At 39.9% G+C, this 13,459-nt stretch overlaps 1 protein-coding gene across 1 annotated transcript in view; it reads left to right on the forward strand.

Moving 5' to 3' along the window:
* The window catches only part of grin2cb (glutamate receptor, ionotropic, N-methyl D-aspartate 2Cb), a 91,755-nt gene extending 79,824 nt beyond the window's left edge, over positions 1–11,931 (forward strand). Inside the window, exons 10-13 of the mRNA XM_006635094.3 lie at positions 2,707–2,867; positions 5,068–5,255; positions 6,881–7,113; positions 7,839–11,931. Coding sequence (XP_006635157.1) covers positions 2,707–2,867; positions 5,068–5,255; positions 6,881–7,113; positions 7,839–9,434 — 2,178 coding nt within the window. The 3' untranslated portion in view covers positions 9,435–11,931. The remainder of the gene's footprint in view (positions 1–2,706; positions 2,868–5,067; positions 5,256–6,880; positions 7,114–7,838) is intronic.
* The last annotated feature ends 1,528 nt before the right edge of the window (positions 11,932–13,459 follow it).

The following is a 13,459-nucleotide window of genomic DNA, read 5'->3' on the forward strand; positions in this document are numbered from 1 at the left end:
TTTTTTAATTCAGGGTCATGGAGGAGCCAGAGCCTTTGCAAGCAATGGACATAAGGCAGGGTACACCCTGGAAGGCACGCCAGTCCATCGCAGGGCGACACAAAGATAGAAACACACAACAACAGTGTCAGTTTTCCAAGTAAACAGTTGCCGATCTGTTTTTGGACTGTGGGATGAAACCTATGCAAAGAAGCAGAAAACATACAAACTCCATGCAGATAGCACCCCTGGTTCAGAATTGAACCCTGGGCCCCAATGCTGGGATTAACTGGTTGCTGGGAAAATTTGCCCTAGTGCAAGTTTGTGTTTGTGTGTGACTGCCTTGTGGTGGACTGGGCATACCATGCCTTACACCTGTTGCTTGCTGAAATAGGCTCCGGCTCCATAGCAACTGTGAATAAGCAGTTCGAAAATGGGTGGGTAATCAAATAAATGGATGGTAACTCCTAGAAATATCACATTCTTATATTAGATAATTCCAAAACTATAAATGAATGTAAAAACAATGGCATTTCTCCACAAAAACTCTTTATTTTCTATAAATTATATTTTCTTATTTTCTAAGTGACATTATCTTTTGTTTTCCTGGAGTTTTGCTTTTGAGGGAGTTTTTATTTGAATGAAAGCATTTAACAATAACTCAACCACTACCTTAATTTTGAACTTCATCAATGGAAGTTAAGTGGAAATACAATTTTGCAATGACCTTGGCTCTTTGTGTTTCCTGTAAATTTAAAAGAACTAGTGAAATTAAATTTAAATAATACTTTATATAATGAATTCTGTGAATTTAGGAATAATTGTATTTAAAATTAAGAGCAGATGAAAGCAGGGCTCTAAATCCCATCTTCATTACACAGCTAAAGGTGATCTAATTAGAGAATAAGACAGATAAGAAGTGCTGTCTTTTAAGACTAGAACTGAGAAAAAGTCCTCCACACTTTTGCATTGGGACTTTCAGATATTAGAGTTTTTTTAATAAAAATTCAGTGTCCACCGTGATTTGTAATCTCCAGAGCTAGACTCTAATTCCACTCTCCTTATCTATTTGCTCATTATGCTCTGCATAACTCTTTCCTATGCACTACAAAGGCTTTCCCGAATGTCAAGGTTTATTACGAGGGATTCTAAAACAAGAATCTACCTTAACCAGCATTAGATAAGTCTTAATGCATTGTGTCTTTCTCACTTTTAAAAAAGAAAAGATAAGCTATTCATGGTCATATAAATTTAATACGAAACAAGTTTCTGAAATTCATGGCAGGAGTACAGAGGATCTTTCATACACTTGTTAGTGTTTTTATCCCAAGAGTTAGAGCCGCTGTGCACTCTATGTAGAGTGTAGTGTTTCTTAAATTATAGCTATTACAATTTGTACCAGTTGGAGTATATCCAAAAACATGTACATATTTAAACCTGATAAAACCAGCAATTGATAGTATGAAGATCTGTAGCTGGTCTAACACAAATGGATTTCATCCATTATTAGAGAGCTCCATATTCTTGGTTAGGGTTGCAGCAACCTGGAGTTTATCCCAGAGCCGTTGGGTGCAAGGGGGAGCTACTGTATGTGGGCAATCTTTAATTCTGATCCTGAGGGGTTAAGGTTATCATTCCATCTCGGCTCTTGATTGACTTAATCAGGTTGTTATTAGATTATAGATGAAGAAAGGGGATGAATTGACAACTTTTCCCAGTACTTCAGGTTCTGCTGCTGTAAAGAGTCTGCTGACACAGTAGCCCTCCTGTACAGGAACTATAGTTGACTGGACACCCTGGAGGGGACAGAAGTCCATCAAAGGGAATACGCACACACAATTTGGAGATACCAGTTAATGTAGTCAGCATGTTTTCATGAGATGGGGGAAACTGGAGCACCCAAAAAGCACGCATACTCCCTACAGAAGACACCCTAACCAGAATTGAACCCAGAACCTAAGAGCTCATAGGCAGTAACACTAGCCACTATACCACCATATGAAACAAATTAATTTTTTAATTAGGTTTTTGCAAGATACTGTTGATGAAAGATTTGCTTGGCATAGAAGAAAGTGTAGGCCTAATCTTCGACTTTGGGGATTGGAATATATAATGACAAATCCTGATCAAAGATAACCAGCGCAAGCAACAAATGTGTTTACATTAATTTATTTCAATACTTTGCCTCATTGTGGTTTAGCATGTCTATCCATGCTTTACTGTTATTTCAGTATTCACTGAGTTTTACTACACTTGACCCACACAAGACCAGAGTTCACATATATGAGGTCAAGACTGCACTGAGTACTTTATAACATTAATTTATACAGGAAATAGGGAAAGGTGGTAGGAAGACTTAAGAAACAAAAGGCTAATTAAATAATTTATATTCCTGTCCAGTTTTTGCATCATTACTGCCCTTACACTTTCTAATTTGCACCCATGATGAGATGACTGCAGATTTTGCTATTCTTTTACAACTGCTGAATTCCCAATACAGAAATCCATTGCCCAGGTTGAACAGTAGCCTCTGGGATGCACCTGTGAATCCTTTAACAAGTTAATGTAAATGCCCAAACTGTGAACTCCAAAGGCTGCAGAAGGTGAGACTACCTGGGGCTTTGAGTGTGGCACTGAACGTGCCTTGTTGGCTTTGTTGCGAACACTGATCTTCACAGCCCAGCTGGTGCAGTGGTTGATTTGCCTTCTCTTGCCTCTCTTTCACAGTTCCAGAAGCCTCAGGAGCAGTATCCCCCCTTCCGCTTTGGCACGGTCCCGAACGGCAGCACGGAGAGAAACATACGGAGCAACTATCCTGACATGCACACCCACATGATCAAATACAACCAGCGCGGAGTGGAGGACGCACTCAACAGCCTCAAAACAGGGTATCTTCTGTTTACCTGTAGTCTCCACTCCTGGCGTCATGGCCCAGCAGACTCTTGATTAATAATTGATTTGCCTGATGTCTTTGTCCAAGGTGACTTAGTTAATCATTCAATTCCATTAAGTGTAATGCAACATCAGATACTCACAGGTTTCTGTATGTCCAACAGTCAAATGTTAAGTAGAGAGGATTACCAAACTTTCAGTGTCCTAGTGCAGTTGTTTAAACAGCTAAATTTAATATTTATTCTTATGGTATTTTTTTAACATTTTACATATCATTATAACAGCACCAAGCCCTTAGTATTTTTTTAATGCCTTCTGGTGTACAGATAGATATGATTCAGTAATTTGGTTACTACATTATGCTAACCTGGAGGCAAACACAAGAACATACAGTATACTGTATGTTGGTCTTTCAGTAACATTGAAAGAAATTGGTTTATTTGCTAATGGGATCTTTACCGTGCCAGTTATACTGTACACAACTATTCAAACAGAATCAGAATTGTCAGTGCCTTCCAAAGCAGCATTTCAAGGTGACAATTTTATTTTTAAGATTTCTGTTGAGCAGCAAGTTAATTAATTGCATTTATGTAGAGCTATTTATCTGATACAACGTGCTTTATATACTTCATCTATATGGTGATGTACAGCAGCCATTTCAGTAGTTTGGTCAAATTCTAATTACAACGAAACAAGCAGATGAATATATGTTCGCCTTACTTGCTGTAGCCAGGCCAGTTAAATTTCACGGAGGCCTCTCATATACAGTAATAGGCTCCTTGACAAATCCCCCTGGAGGGACCAGGGATTAACACAGCACCTATCTGCTGTTGTCACAGTTGTGATAAATATGTTCTCAATTTAATTCAAGGACCCCGGTTGTTCCAGCTATACCGATATTGTATGCAGCATTTAAAGAAATGGATCACACAAGATTCCCCAGTTACTACTTCAAAAATTAATTATGTAATTACTAGTAATTATGACAAAATAATTATGATGAATTTAAAGTGATAAGCTACTTAATACTCTATAGTCTGGTGCTAACTCGCCTGGCTCAGGAAATGACAGCCCTGGTTGACAGCCAGTGCTATCTAAACCCCTTAACATATGAGGAATAAAGCAGGGAGGCAGCTGCAAGGGTGAAGTTGGGGTGGTGGGAGGGGAGCTGGAAAAAATAAAGCTGGGTTACGGACATGTGGTAGAAGAGGAAGGAGAGAGGAAGTGCAAGAAATTTACTCAAGACACCGAAGATAACATTCTCACTCACTCATCACAACACTGCAATGGATTATTTCATTAACAAATAATGAGAACCTTGGTTTAATAGCTCACCTAAAAGATAGTATCACATATAACGTAGTGTTTCCAATTACCATTCTGGGGAATTTGTTGGAAAATTCTGGTCCAGACAGAGGAGCACCACCTACTGTTCCACTTACGAGATCAACCTAGTTTTCCTTGGAAAGTTTAGCATGTACCTACAGTACATACTGTAGTTAACATGGTCAATATAAATTGAAGCCAAACAGCCAAATAGAAATGTATATCAGTAAGGTTATGAGGTACAGTATGTGCAACAAGAAGTGAAATAAATCCACAATGTACAGTAGATTGTGTGAAACACCTCATGAAAGCAAAGTCACCCTTTAATACAACGTTTTCTCCTGCAGCTTGTACTGTAGGTCCAGAAGACTTCACAGACTCACAAAATCTTAGTCAGCCAGAGTCTTGATCGTTTCATATAAAACTGTACCGTTCCATTACACTGATCTACACTACAAATGCTAATCACTACTCACTATAGTGTTGGAAAGTGCATTCAAAATTGAAAACAGACACACTGCTCTACACAACGGTTTGTTGGAGCATAGAGCAAGCTACAGCCATATTGCTGAAGCTGAATTACCCTGGCTTTTTTAAAGAGTCATGTTAATGAGATCCTTAGATCAATTAGCTCCTAGCAACCAAATGAGCCAAATTTAATTAATGGGCCACAAGTGGTAATAGATGGGCCGAATGGCCTTATCATTTTTGTAACCTTTCTTATGTTCATATCACAAGTTCTTCAAAGATCATGCTACAAGAAAAGAGTAAAAGAGGCCTTGTGTAGGTTCTGTTTAAAACTGTAAAGAGACATCGAGCTAACAGGAACTGATGTCTTTGCTTTCAGTCATGGTGATCGTTGTATTACAGGAAGCTGGATGCCTTTATTTATGATGCCGCTGTCCTGAACTACATGGCGGGGAAGGACGAGGGCTGCAAGCTGGTGACGATTGGGAGTGGGAAAGTGTTTGCTACCACCGGCTATGGCATCGCTCTGCAGAAGGACTCCAGGTGGAAGCGACCAATCGACCTGGCTCTTCTCCAGTTCCTGGGGGATGGTAAATCAATACTAGAAAACCATCAGCCTGCTCTCCTGGCAGTAACTGAGTCCTTTACAGAGACAACATTAAACAGCCTGTCTCTTCTTCTTTGCATCTCATTTACACAAGTCTTACACAAGACAAGAATTCTTTATGTTTTCTCTGACAAGATCCCCAAACTTTTGCTTGACCTGCAGTATTTGTGCTTATTTGTCATACAGTATGTATGATGCAGTTACTGCTGGGCTGGCAAAGTAGGATATAAATCAAGGGGACTCTGTTCTTGTAATTCAGTTAACATGGATGGATTCATAGTTGTGTGAAACCAAGAGAAGAAAAACAAATTTCTGTCCTGAAGCATATGTGGCCTTCACAACAGTGTTTAAATCATATTTAAAGCTCATTGTTTGTCCTAATGACATGCTTTACCCTGCATAATTCAACAGGTAGCATTCTTATGACAGCAGTGAGAGTCCTGAGGTTACTGATAGGAAAACAATCCGAGACACAGAAATCCTGGTAAATAAGAAAATAAGGAAAAAATCTCTATATCTATGTCTCTATATCCGTCTTGTGAATACCAAGAGATAAGAGCAAACAAATCCATTTATACACGACATTGCAAAATATGAGAAAGCGGCAGCTTCCAAATTAGGTGAGATACCTATCTTCTGGTTCTAATGCAGAAAGTTCCAATATACATTTCCCAGCACTTGGTCTCCAAATTTTTGAGTAGCAAAAGACGAATTAACTGTACTTGCGTCCTTTTTGACTTAAGTGTTTACCTCACAGTGTACATTGCTGTTGCACAATATGAGCTATACCGATTTTTATTGGAAGTGGTAGTGAAAGTAGTGAATGTGAGTCAAAGGACAGTAGTGTTACCCAGGGCATTAAAACAGAAGTGAAATAATGTAGTAAAATAGGCAAACAAGCAGTTACAATTGAACACTAGGAGTACATTACTAGGTCATTTCTATATCCAAACCACATCAGGACAGGGCTTATCTTGGTTTCCACGATGTTTCATGGATGAGATAGTATGTAGAAAAGGCCCTGAGCTTATATAAGGATGTAAGGAAAATTTTCACATAAATATAGATGAGTCAACCATTTAATATAATACTCTAAGTTGGCTGTTTAGAAATACAAAGAAAACTGTTTTTCAGTTAACTGATACAGTAGGTAGGGATCAAATGCTATGACAGGGTCCTCAAATAGAGAGGTTTTTCTAAACAGGCAATGATGTTGTACCTGTACTGTACCTGACAAATTCTGCAACATTACAAATGTACAAATGCTGATAATGTATCCTTTGAATAATTTTCATAGTGTGTCTGAAAGTATAAAATTCCACACAGCAAAAATAACTTGATTAAGCTAGTTTAGGAGAGAAGGTCACACATACTGTATAGTATCAGTACACTAGTTTTTTCCATCTCTGTCTTTTTCCCATGGGTGCATTTATTTTATTGCTCATTTTATTTGGCTGATGCTCTTATCCAAAGTGACGTACATGTGAAGCCATTTGTACCACTAGGTCGTTTTGCTAAAGCAATCTGAGTAATTGATGATGATAAATGTCTTTGAATGCAGTGATGCAGTCCTCCATTGAGTAATGCCTCCGTGCACGCTCCCCTTAGGTGACACCCAAAGGCTGGAGACCGTGTGGCTGTCTGGAATCTGCCAAAATGAGAAGAATGAGGTGATGAGCAGTAAGCTGGACATCGACAACATGGCAGGAGTCTTCTACATGCTACTGGTAGCCATGGGTCTCAGCTTGCTGGTGTTTGCCTGGGAGCATTTGCTGTACTGGAAACTGAGACACACCGTGCGCAAGTCAGACCGCCTTGACTTCCTGTTAGCCATCAGCAGGGCAAGTACCGCATATCCTCTACATTGTTATTACTAGTAGTAGTAGAAAGAGCAGTAATAGTATCTGTAAACAGTTGTAAAACCAGGCTTTTCAAAATTAACTACAGAATATTTACTTAATAGTGCGCAGATGTTTTTAGATAGTAGGGCACAATGAGGAAGTACAATAAGTGGAAGGCAAAAATAACACAAAACACAAAAAGCAGAGGGAGCACAGCAGAGCAAAAAAAGCAATCAATAGTTGTGGGACTGAAATAGTCCATAAAGTCAAGTGGAGTCTTGAGGAGGCATCTTAAGTTCATCTCTCACTCTTCCATCTAGGACTTAAAAAATATTCAGAGATAAGCCACAGCATTAATTAAGGCTTATCTCACAATTCCACAACAGTCAAATTCACTCCTGGTGCAGGAGGCGCCTACTGGTTTTCATTCATTCTGAAGCCATGATAGCTTAATTGAGTCAGTCTTTGGTTTAATTGATCTAGATGACTGCTTTGGTGAAATAGTTAAATGTTTGTAGAGCATTTTCTATTAAGAGTCCATTACTGCTCAGGAAAAAAAAGAAGAAATCTATTAATGTTTCAAACTGGAGCTATACCAAACAGTTTACCCAACTATTTTTTTTAAAGTAATGTAATTGATTAAATAAAAAATTAGAAAAGGTATAAACAAACTGAAAATGATCCACAGTTGAAATGTTTTGCCTCTTATTGCTGTTTCATTGCAGGGCATATACAGCTGCTTCAGTGGTGTGGAGGAGTCTGACAGGTCCATTAATATTCAGAGCCCAGATGTAACCACCAACTATGCCCAAGCCAATATGCTGAAAATGCTTCAAACAGCCAAAGACATTGTCTCCTCTGCCAAGGTGGAAAACTCTCTAGAGAATGCCACCAAGACCATTGAGAATTGGACCAGACGCAGTGAACACATCAAGGGGGGCATCCCCACCCGGGTTCCCCAAGTAGCCACGTCTGATACATCTGTGGGCATTGGCCGCCACCCTTACATCTCGAGCATTACAGACAACCACTCCCCTTTCTCCCAGCGGGCTCTCACCCCCACGCTCACGGTACACTATGCAGAGAATGCCAGCCAGCCACTGCTAGAGAAGCAGAGAGGCATGGCACGACCCACTCCCGTCAGGTACACCCTGCCGGCTCGAGGCAGCCACCTCTATGACAAGATGCTGCCCATCTCCAGCCTCAGCAGCCCCCATATAGCCATGAGAGATCCTCCCTCTGCTACCAACCCTCACCACAGCAACAGGCTGTATGTGGAGAACCAGCTCCGGCATCCCAGCTCTCCTTTTGTCCCTTATAGGGAGCTACAGGTGCCAGATATTTACGTGGAACACAAGGACCCTGTTTGTCGAAAGCTGTGTCCAGACGGATTGGCGCGGAAGAAGTCCCACAGTTACCTGGTGGAGTCTCCGGAGCCCAGGCACAGGCATGAATTTGAAGCGCCACCGACATGTTTTGCTGAACTCAGGGCTAACCACCTCATGGAGAACCATGTCCCAGCTGTTTCCTGCATGAACAACCACTACCCCAGAGTCAAACCCACCTGTAACTCCTGCATCAAACCATACGTGGAGCCAGAGCCGGAGGACCTCCCCCTCTTGGGAAAGGAGAAGCTCAACCGCCGGGCTTCTTTCATCAAGGCCACCTGGGGTAGCGAAAAGATCAGGCCTTTGGATGAGAAGCCCTCCACCTCCTCTTCTACCAGAATAGACATGCCAGACTTGTTTCCCCGTGTAGTGGCACACCCCAAATCTAAGCTGTATAGCACTACAGGGAACAGTTTATGTTACCCTGTGGCAGTAGAGCGTGCTTACCAGTACCCTGGACCCATCAACCCATACAAAGCACAGAAGCTGAAGTACTCACAGTCCACCCGGCTGCCCTCTTACAGGGAGGCTGTCCTGCAGAACGCTGCTGCCCTGCGGAGATCCTCCACAGTGGTCCACAGACACTACTCCACCTACCTGAATTCATACACTGATTTACCAGTGTACATGGGGCCTCTAGCACAGGGCCCTGCTCAATTTTATGAGCACTCCAAGGAGATGTGCGACATATTCCCTTGTGTTGGCCATTGCCCAGAAGAGAATGCCCTGGTTCCTAGGTGCAGTGACCGGCAGATAGTCTACCAGGACAATATTTACGGAGGATATGGAGGCAGCAGCCGGGTGCGAGAGGAAGTCCACGTGCCTGGAGTGAGCAGGAGAGACAGAAGGCAGGTACTCGTGGCTCGAAGAGTGAACAGTCCATATGTGCCAAAGCCCTGGACAAGGATATCCAGCCTGGAATCAGAGGTCTGAACCCACATTTCACTGCCAGACTACATACTTTCCTAAATGGGTTGCTAAGGGATAACTGCCCTCCTTAAAATTGACAGCAACCACACATCCCTGATGTGGCAATGGCAGTGTGGCTGGCAATATGGGTTACAATGATGCAACAAGACATTCACAAAAGTAAACGTTTTGTTGGACACTTGCTGTAGTGTTTGGCAGAGTGCTGCAACTGGGACAATGACACTTAATTCAATTTAACAGTGTTGAATAGTTCTAAATATCTTTCAATTCAATGCATTGTTATTATTTATAACACGCATCTTGCTGTTTGGCACCCAGTTACATCAGCTGGATTTACAAGCACTGATGAGCAGTGTGTCTTCACAGAGGGCTTCTGAACAAAGCGTGTCCTGAGGAGTTACATTCTCTTTGCTTCTTTTATGCTTCAGTTTTCTTTTTGTAAAAAAAAAGTCATTTTAGAATTTACCAACCAAAATGGATATGAAAACTGAATTTTGTAATCATAATAAAGAAATGTCTTCCAAGAATTTTGTAATTGCAGGGCTTGGGCAGAGGGGAATGTGAGCTGGAAGTTGATTTGAAGGAAGATCATGGCAAATTACTTTTATTTAAGGGGCAAATGGAAAATGATTCTTATTCAGTGTCTGTACTCCTGAGGTTCTTCCACAGTTTAATAAATTGTTAAGCCTTCTTCAAGGGCTTTTTCGAATTCTTGCTGCTCATATTTTTATATGGGTTAGAAGGTGAAAAAAGCCACACATCATAAAGTCACAGTCCTTCAAGGGGGACACTAATTCAAATATAATTTCAGGAACACGAGGATCAGAATCTTATTCTTGATTCACCATCTCTGGTGAAGTTAAAACAAAATCATTAAAACAAAAACCTTAATGATTTTTTAGGTCATTGAAGATAATTTCCTTTTGCATACAGACACAAATAATGAAAAATGAAATGTAGAATTAAGCTGTTTATACACAGTATTGGCAAAATTGAAACATCGTCTCACAATAATCATGTGATTATGAGACATATGTCACATTTTGAAGATATGAACTGAGATTAAGCAGGATTCCTAAGAAATTCCCAAGTGAAAGGAAGTGTCCTTACAAGTCTTTTCTGTTTTGGATACTATTTAGTCCTGTTTAAAATGAGCTCCGTTTGTAGCAAGACACTAGTGGTCTTACTTCACTCCTGGTTGTGTTTGTACATATAATCTATTTAAAGGCATAAAATGACCTAAAAAGGCAATTCCCAGTGTGCCATGATAGCACTGTCTTTTCTACTGTATATAAACACAAATCTGCTAAAACCACATAGAAATGAGACGAGCTCATCACACCAGCACAGCAAAGCTCTTTGTACACTAAAGACTTAGACCTCAATGTCTTTTCACCAAATATATTTTATTTTTTTAAGTCTGGTAATTGTATGTGCTTTGTTTAAGATCTTCAGGGAAAAGGGCTTGGAGAAAGAACAGTAAAGTTAAACTCAAATGAAATGAAGTGTGCCGGCTTTTCATACTGAGCAGGGTTGTCAGAAACGCAGGATTTGACAAACACAACATTGATGGTCTGTTCCCCACTGTTAATTGGCAAAAGAAAAGAAAGTTCTTGATCTAGGACTGTTGGGAAGAGGCACCACATTAAAGCCTGTGTGAGAAAAGCAGCATACAGACCCTTGTGGATTCTAGGTGAATTAGCTTAACTAGTGCATGTCCCAAGATAAGCTTCTTAACAAGTACCATCACAGAGAGACACAAAAACCCAACATGAACAGTTTTTACCTCTCCTGCCATGAATTCTGTGCTATTTGTGTTAAAATAGAGAAGATTAGAGAATGACTTCAGAACTTTGCTGTTTGAGCCTCATTTGCCCGCAAAGCCTGTTTTTACTTAAGAGTATTCATTTTATTGTACATTAAGCCACTTACAAACAACAAAACTGGTAAATTACTGGTAAATAGACAACAAAAATGGTAAATTCTTGAATTCTCAAGTCACAAATTCTGAATATTGTATGTACAAAAGGAGGTATGTGTACTGTATATAGAGAGATGCTAGGTCTGTTGGTTGTTATTCTACCCAATAATAATGACATAATTATTTGGTTAATCAAATTATTTGGTTAAGTTTCCATTCCAGTTTTCAGTCCTAATCAATAATATTGTAAATGCATTGCCTTGAATTAAATGCTTCTTTTACATAATGAACTGTCAAAAGTCTTCTTAGAAGTCAGCATGGCCGTGGCTTGTTTAGGATTACGGCCTTGGAGCACTTGTTCAATTCTGAGATAAATTCTGGACCTGAGATGTTGTCTGTGTGGGGTTTGTATGTTTTTTCTCCCGTTTCCTTCCACAGTTCTCAAACATGGTAGTACATACTTGGCTTCTAGGGAAACTGGCCTTAGGTGTGAGTGTGTGTTTTTGTGCGTCTGCCCAGCGATGGACTGGAATCCTGTCTAGGTTGTACCCTTCCGTGTGTCCATTGTTTGCCAGGATAGGCTCTGGCTCCCCTGGGACCCTAAATTGGAAGAAGAGATTAGAAAATGAGTGGATGGAAATCGTTATAGACACACATCTGATAATATCGAGTTTGAATGATCCACAGTAGATAATAGATACATCCAAAAATGTTCTGAGTAATTAACCAACTATCTTAACTATATCCCTGTCCTGAGAAGGTCAGAAAGTTCTCAACTCTTCCCAATTGGTCATGGAAAAACATTCTGAAATGTATATACTGTTCTAACTGGATGATGCAGCTAACAGGAATTTAGTTAAGGTGTCTCTAAATGTGATAGTCATTGTGTGGCCTACTTCAAAGTTTTAAGCATATCTTTGTCTTTTAATGTCCATGTCCAGGTTTTATCATTCAGATGGCTGAGAGTTACCTTGGACTAAAAGAATTATGTTCAGGGACTTTATCTTATGATGGGAGATCACTTTTATCCAAAGGAATACGACACATCTGAAATCCAAACATCAAGGGCCTTTGATACTCTCTTACCAGCCTTGTATTGTTAACACTGCACTGTATCAGTGATTAAATCACCCCCAAGGCTGTTCTCCATAGTTTTATAGGGTGAAAATAATTGTTCTTTTTTCATAAATTCTGCCTGTATTCTTGGTTCAAAGCAGATCCTTAAAAATACACAACATTTATTTAATCTTTTTTTTTTAACAAGGGTGAACATCATTGCCTTGGCTTTCAATTTCCAGGGTGAAAAATGACTTAAGGGAAAGTTCCCAAATCAGCAGGTATGTGCTGTCTGTGCACAGTCAGATACAGAGCGAAATGTGGGGCAATGAAAAAGCTTGGATAAAAAATTCTGCATGTTTTTGTGAAGACAATTATGATGGATGGGAAAATAAAATGATTTTGGTACTTGATAAATGATTCAATACATGCAGATAATAAAATCAAAGGGAGCCACAACTGGGTCTCAGAAGGAAAATCTATGGCAATATATCACACAGCTCAGGTAGCAACAGAAAGAAATTATACGCATTTAAAAGTCATCTGATGTTCTCCGAAGCTTTAATATTCAACATGAAAACGGGGAGACAAGTGTCACGTCTCAATAGCTTCTAGGTATGTTGCTTTTTTAATTGGAAATCTGTCAGTTCCACAATAAAATGTTACTTTAATTACACCTTTCCAATGTTATTAAATTGTTTCCATTTTCTAGAACACTTGAGTGGAAAAAAATAAATATCAAACAGAAAGACTGTAACCGTTACCACCTACAATTATTTGCTCTCCCGAGGAAAAAGAAGAATTGAGTATTCCATCCATCCATTTTCTAACCACTTTAATCAATTCAGGGTTGCTGGAAGGATGGAGCCTATCCTTCCAAGTAACAAGTGCAAGTCCGGCACAAGCTGTGGCTTGCAGTGATGATGCAAAATCTTCTGTCAGGTACTGTAGAGCTTGGAGTGTACTAAATGACAGACTTTAGTGCAAACTCAATAAACTAAAGAGCACGTCCCGACACCTAATCTTCTCCCAAGAGGTACAGGAGATGTTA

The sequence above is a fragment of the Lepisosteus oculatus genome, chromosome 9 (assembly GCF_040954835.1).
Source record: "Lepisosteus oculatus isolate fLepOcu1 chromosome 9, fLepOcu1.hap2, whole genome shotgun sequence".
Classification (NCBI taxonomy): Eukaryota; Metazoa; Chordata; class Actinopteri; order Semionotiformes; family Lepisosteidae; genus Lepisosteus; species Lepisosteus oculatus.